A 7,802-nucleotide genomic window follows, 5' to 3' on the forward strand; every position below is an offset into this window, starting at 1 on the left:
TATTGTTTATGTAACTTGATGATGCTCTAATTGATTTATCTTCAATGGAATCATACGTACAATTGTTGTCTTGGTTTGAGAATTTTTCCATTTTTAATGTTATGGTTTGATAATTTTTCCTTTTCTAATTTTAGATTGGTTCTGTTATATGGTCTTTTTTTTATTTTTATTTTTATTTTTTTTACAAGATAGAATTTTCACTCTAGTCTAATCTCAGTGTATATGTGTGTAAAACTCCTTCCTGGAAACTTGAACCCTGACCCTTGCCCCCCACACCCTATAAACACTTATACTTGTAAAGTGACCATCTCACCAAAGGTTCTATTATATGGTCTAACTTGTCACAATATTGGCATAATTAAAGACAACATTAATAACCAATTTAAGATCATTTAGTGGGGCATTAAATAGAGCAATATACAAAGGCATTGTGTTGCTAATTATGAATATATGGAAAATGTGCTATTCTAAAAATGTTGTCATGCCTTTTGACTTGTAGAAGCCACATGAACAATGAAAGCCACAATAAAACTTACAGGTGACAAACGGTTGCCACCAACAAGAGAGTTCTAACCATGTCCTTGTATTTGTTTTAGCTTAATGTGCCAACCTTCGAACTTGGATAGTTCTCCTTGTTAATATTTTGAGGAGCACTTGAAGCATCAACATATTTCAAGGCCAATTATGTTAATCTTTGAATCATGAATGAGAATTTTTTTGTTACAATGATGTTGATTTCTTAAACTAATCAAACAAGAAAGTTAAATGTAAAGAACTAGAAAAACGACAATATTTTATCTTATTAAACTGCAAGTCATGGAGCTGCTTATTAATTCCATATGAAGGAATATATGCCTGTCATGTGTTTAATTAGTTCAGCTGTAATGTTTTGATTGGTAGAATTTTGTAACTAATTTAGAGGGGAATAGATAGTTTTTTTTTTGAAACCGATGCGAATATTCATTCATTCAGGGAAATGGAGTCCAAATACAAAGCTTGCAGTGCTGGAGGAGGTGAATCTTCCACCCAGACCATTTCCTCATCAACCTGACTAGCATAGCGGGCCAAACAATGTGCAACAGAGTTGGCGCTCCGCTTAACACACTCCACAGACAAGCTCCTAAAACCTGAAGCTAACTTACAAATGTCATCATAAATGTGTCCTAATTTAGACTTGTTAGGACGTGGGGAGACCATGGTTCTCATTACAGTGATATTATCACCTTCAACTACCAAGTCCAGAAGCCCCAAGTCAAGAGCAAACTCAAGAGCTTTTCTACAAGCTAGCACTTCGGCTTCTTCACTACTCATCACTGACGGACCCCGAGCAGATAATCCAGCCATCACCTCTCCCCGGCCGTTCCGAATAATGACCCCAACACCTGACGAGCTCGTATTCGCAAATATCGCAGCGTCGAAATTAAGCTTGAAAGCCAACCCCATAGGTGGTCTCCACTTCTGGACAGAACTAATACCCAGAGTTGAGCTTGTATGTCTTTGAACTCGTCCAAAAAGTCTCTTGCTCGCTGAATGAGTGTTGCTGGGTTTTGTATTTTTCCTCCATGCAAAACCTGGTTCTGTTGATTCCAAATCGTCCAGCAAATCACCCAGAAAAGCTCCTGCTCCTCCTCATGCAGTTTTTGCGTCAAACCTTCAACCATCTGCATAAATTCCGGTTGGCCGGTGATGCTTTTCTGCAACTTCCTTGTACTCCCCGCCCAAATATCTTGCGCCACCCCGCACTGCCAGAGGACATGAGCCACTGATTCGGTTTCTAATCCGCAAATCTGACAGCACCCATCCTCCACTACCTTGCATCTAACCAAATTTTCTCGGGTAGGCAGAGCATTTTGACACGCTCTCCACCCAAAAACCTTGATTTTGTTCGGTAAGTGCAATTTCCACAAATGCCGCCAGACCAACTCACCATAATCTGCCCTTGAGCTCTCTCCCTTATTACCTTCCTGCCTTGAAAGTTCTCTAGCCACATGGTATCCCGATCTCACAGAATACTGAGGGGAATAGATAGTTAGAGCTAGTTAGGTTTGGAATTTGGATCCCTATTTTCTTATATCTATGTTTTTTTTGCTGCAATTTACATAGTGTATCTAAGATTAAATTTAGTCGATACAATACATTTTACCCTCAATATTATGTTAGTTAACTCATATTAATTCACTCCAATATCTCATTAAACTTTTAAGCTATAAATTTTCTAATATTTTAGCTATTAATTTTGTAAATAACAAGCCATGTCGTTTTAGATTTATAGGTGATACATGTTTTTTGTATTTTATTCTCCATCCCAAAATGGTATGATAACCAAATCATACCATATATATTCAACACTCAAAGAAATTTTGTTTTAAATTTTGTAAAACTTACTTTACCTTTCATTAAAAGATGTTTGCAAAATTTCTTGGTCTTAGTAGTATGCCATATGGGAATATATATATATATATATATATATATATATATATATATATATATATATATATATATATATATATATATATATATATATGTATGTATGTATGTATGTATGTATGAATTAAAGACAAAAAAATATTCGAAGTTATTTGAGGAACGCAAATTGTATAAGACCAAGTTTTTTATCAAAAACCAAAGATGACATTAATTACTAAATAATTTAAGTAAAGAATAAAGCTTATTTTAAATATATTGAGTGTTAATCATATAATATTTCAGTGTTATTAAATTTTGGTAATAGAGTTTCATTCAATGTGCAATTTTTGCAGTAGATTTTCTTTTTAGCTTTGTACTATTTATAACAAGTAGATATGTTATCTAAGAATAAAAAATTTATCTCTAATTTGAACCTCATAGAAACTCACAAAGTAAATTTATTTTAAATTTATCTCATTGTTATTCTTGTTTACAATTACCAAGAAAAAATTAATTTTTGTGCTCGATGAGTTAATTCAGTGTAAATTTTGGATTTCAATTAGAGTTTAATTTTGTACCATGTGTCCTATCTAATTTAAATTTTTTAATTTTTGTGCCAAGTGAGTTAATTCAGTGTAAAAACGAGGAATCCAACATAAATAAACTATAATAAAAACTATTCATGTATCTAACTCTATATATAAAATTAGAGGAAGTGAGAGTTTCAATGATTTTATATTTATGAGCCATATTTTTGTGTAACTTAAAACAATTCAAATTTATAAGTCATTTATGTCATATACCATGACTATGTGTGGTCAAAATTGGATTTAGCTTTTGTTAGTTTTCCATATAAATTGTTTAGATTTTTGCTAATCTAATTTTTAATTTTTGTACCAAATGAATTATTATGTGTAAAAATCTAAAAGTCCAAATTAAATTAAATTCTAATTGGATTTTAATTAGAATCCAATTTTGCACCACATGTCTATCTTTTTTTTTCTTTTTCTTTTTTTTTTTTTGTGGCAAGTGAATTATTAAGAGAAAAAATCAAATACTCTAAATCCAATTAAATTCTAAATCAATATATATATATATATATATATATATAACCATTACATATTTTAGAAATGTATGGTTTAAAAAATATGTAAACTAATACCATGTATAATTTAAACATTTTCTAAGAAAAATATATAATTCGTATAATTATGATTTTTTTAATTGTACCCGTGCATATACACCATGTATATATATATACATATATATTGTGGGGGAGGATCCACCCGCAGTCTATTTGTCCACTTTGGGGCCAAAGGACCTGCACAGCTTTGTTCTTTCAAGCGACATGAGAAGTTTTTAAGACTTGCTCTCACATCAAAGAAAGATGCGCCCCACTCATACCTTATAAGCCTTAGCTAAAGCAACAGTTTTTGAGACTTGCTCCGACCACACAGTTTTGTTACCCCAAAGGTCATGCCTCTACCACTACAACACATGTTATAGTGGTACACTCTTGCCTTCAGCTGAGGCTCATAAGGCATGAGTAAAGTGCATCTTTCTTCGATGTGGAAGCAAGTCTCAAAAACTGCTCATGTCACTTAAAGGAACAAAGCCGTGCAAGTCCTTCAGTTCCAGAGCGAACAAACTGCTTAGAAGCTTGGAATAAATCCTCCCCCCCCCCCCCCCCACATATATATATATATGTGTGTGTGTGTGTGTGTGTGTAAAACTTAGAGAAATTCCAATTAGATTCTACAATTTAATCTAAGTTTGCACCATGTGTCCTAAATTATTTATTTTTAAAGAGAGCTTTATTTCTTAATTTTTGAGTCAAATGTGGGACCACATCATAAATATCCATCCAAATAAGTTATTGCGTACAAAAACCAAAGAGTTTAGAATTAATAACATATAAAAAAAATTAAAATAATTTTAAAAAATGGACAATTTACATTTTTTTTCTAATAATATTCTTACAAGACTTTTAAAAGTATTAAACTATTACAAGAATGACTAACAATAATATTTAAATTATATATGTAAGAATTATACTATGTATATTATTGTATATTTCTTAAATTTATCTATGTATATGCATGAGGTTACAAGCTGGTATATATTAAAATATGTAGCCAAAATTCAAAGAAAATCCAATTAGATTTTAATTGGATTTTCAATTTGTGCCACGTGTCACATTTAATTTTTAATTTGTGCCAAGTGAATTATTGAATATAAAAATTGAAGAGTCCAAATCCGATTAGCTAGATTCTAAATTGGATTTCAATTGGAGTCTAATTTTTCACCACATATCCATTTTTTTTTAATTTTTGTGAAAGTGAATTATTAAGTGAAAAAACTGAAGAGTCTAATCCAATTAAATTCTAAATATTATATATATAATATGAGAAACCATTACATATTTTTGAAATGTATAGTTAAAAAAAAAAAATGTAAGCTAATACCTGTATAATTTGAATCTCTTCTTAAAAAAATGGTATAATTTGAACTATATAATTGTGATTATTTTTAATTGTATCTATGCATATGCACAGGGCTACACACTAGTATATATTTAAAGCCAAAGTTAAGAGAAAATCCAATTAAATTCTAATTTTTTATGATAATTAAATTCTAAATTTGATTTCAATTGGAGTCTAATTTTGCTCCATGTTTCCCATATAATTTTTAAATTATTTTTTCAAGAGATTTATAGGGTTCAAAAAAAGAATGAAATCCAATTAGATTTTAAATTGATTTCAATTAAGTTCAATTTAGCACCACGTGTAACCAAAGAGTTTAGAATTAATGAACATAAAACAATTAAATTTTTTTTAAAAAAATGGACAATTTATATTTTTACCTAATAATATTCTTACAAGACTTTTTAAAGATTAAAAAAATATAAAATGACTATCAATAATATTTAAATTATATATGTAAGAATTATACTATTATCTAAATTATATTTTTTAAATTTATTCATACATATGCATGGGTTACAAGCTAGTCTATATATATATATATATATTAATAGCTAAAGCTTAATGAAAATTCAATTAGATTCTTAATTTTGCATCACGTGTTCCATTTAAAATTTAATTTTGTCTAAGTGAATTATTGAATATAAAAATCAAGAGTCCAAATCCATTTAGATCTAAATTTTATTTCAATTTGAGTCCAATTTTCCACCATGTGTCCATCTAAGTTTTTAATTATAAATCATATATATATATAATAAGAAACATTACATATTTTAGAAATTTATGAATTAAAAAAAAAAATGTAAGCTATATCATGTATAATTTGAACCATTTAATTGTTATTTTTTAATTGTACTCGTATACACGAGACTATACACTATATATATTAATAACCAAAGTTTAGAGAAAATCAATTAATTTTAATTAAATTCTCAATTTTGTGCCATATGTCCATTTAATTTTTAATTTTGTACCAATAAATTACTAAGTGTAAAAATCAAAGAATCCAAATCCTATTAGATTTATATTGGAGTCTAATTTTTCACCACCTTCCTTTTTTTTTTTTTATGGCAAGTGAATTATTGAGTAAAGAAATCGAAGAGTCTAATCCATTTAAATTCTAAATAATATATATATATATATATATATATATATATATATTATATTATATATATATATATATAATATGATAAATAAATACATATTTTTGAAATGTATGGTTTAAAAAAAGTGTAAACTAATACCTGTATAATTTGAATCTCTTCTTTAAAAAAATGGCACAATTTGAATTGTATAATTGTGATTATTTTTAATTGTATCCGTGCATATACGCGGAGCTACACACTAGTTTATATTTAAAACCAACGCTAAGAGAAAATCCAATTAAATTCTAAATTTGTTTTTATGAGAATTAGATTCTCAATTTGATTTTAATTGGAGTCTAATTTTGCTTCATGTGTCCCATATAATTTTTAAATTATTTTTTCAAGAGATATATACGGGTTAAAAACTGAAGAGTCGAAATTCAATTAGATTCTAAATTAGATTTCAATCAAAGTCTAATTTAGAGCCACATTTTTATATCATTTTTTTAATTTCTATGCAAAGTAAATTATTAAGTGCAAAAACCGAAGAGTTTAATAGTAATGAACCTTCAAAAAACCAATCATATGTACTCAAAAAAAAATCACCACACTAATAGTCTCACAACATGCCGTGCATCTTCTAAGGATATCCTATCATGAAGTTTTTCTTCCTACCCTACTCTCAGAGCAATTCCATGGAGGTCATGCCAAATACTCACTAATATCTTATGTTTCATGCTTAAAAAGTTTTAGTTTTATTCTAATTTATGTTAGGTTGGACTTTTTACAAGGTAATGAATTGCTTCTCTTCGTTAATTATGCATGCCTTACAATAGAAAATAGTTGGATACAAAAATTTTAGCCTTTTGGATTTTTCTTTTTAACAAATTTTTTGGTTTCCAATAAGACGTGTTGTGCTTAGCTATGAAGACTTGTATTTACATTATATTTCATAAGACAGATATAGAGATACACCCCACAGTTTTGATGCATTTTCATTTCTAATTAAAAATATATACAAATACCCTCGAATGAAATTTTGATAAAGTTTTGTTTGGTTTTGAGAAAACAAAGAGGACAAAAAGGTTTTGTGGTTATGTAATAATATGATTTAGGTGTGTGCACTGTTAATAGGTTTTTTTTTTTTTTTAATTAGTTTATTTTTGTTTCAATCATGCTTTTCTGCTCCCTCTTTATTTTCCAAATAAATGATTTACAGTTTTACACACTATTTCGATCTCCTTTTGTGTGTGTGTGTGTGTGTGAAAAATGGCAAAAGAATAAAATGCCGAAGTAATAATTGTCTGGTTATTTTTATGCTTCTTCCTACCACTTGATTCCCTATGCTGATAGAGAGTAAAAGTCTTGCTCCGTTTATATAGAAACTAGCAACATTTTATTTAGGGAGTAAAGTGTAAATGTCACATAAAATATAGGAATATGCTTGAAAAGTTTTCTTAGAATCTGTTGAGATGCAAATACATGTCAAATTTGATGCTCCCACGCATTGAACTCGTTGAGATGCTAATACATTTCCAAAAGAATTTGGACAAGTAATCATTTATGATATAGAAGTTGACAATCTAAATTGTCAAACATATTACCTACACAACCAAAATGCAAAAAAAATGAAAACAAAGAATGAATTCAACTACAAAGGAAAACACATGTATAACAACCAAAAACTCAAACAGAAAAACCAAGAAAAAAATTATTTAACTTAAGATTTCACAAAACATGTGTGGCTCAATTTAGAACTGAAACAGTTTTACAATCTACAGACTTCAACTTTTTTCCAGCCCAAATTTCCTTTTCAAATGGACTACTT

General features: G+C 28.9%; 1 protein-coding gene across 1 annotated transcript; it reads right to left on the reverse strand.

The window, feature by feature from the left end:
• Window positions 1-960: 960 nt before the first annotated feature.
• LOC112012818 (uncharacterized) lies at window positions 961-1,443 on the reverse strand. Its single transcript, XM_024045196.1, has one exon. It carries the CDS (start codon window positions 1,441-1,443, stop codon window positions 961-963), a length of 483 nt encoding a protein of 160 aa, XP_023900964.1.
• Between the last annotated feature and the right edge of the window lie 6,359 nt (window positions 1,444-7,802).

The sequence above is a fragment of the Quercus suber genome, unplaced genomic scaffold (assembly GCF_002906115.3).
Source record: "Quercus suber isolate HL8 unplaced genomic scaffold, Cork oak 2.0 scaffold_149, whole genome shotgun sequence".
Lineage (NCBI taxonomy): Eukaryota > Viridiplantae > Streptophyta > Magnoliopsida > Fagales > Fagaceae > Quercus > Quercus suber.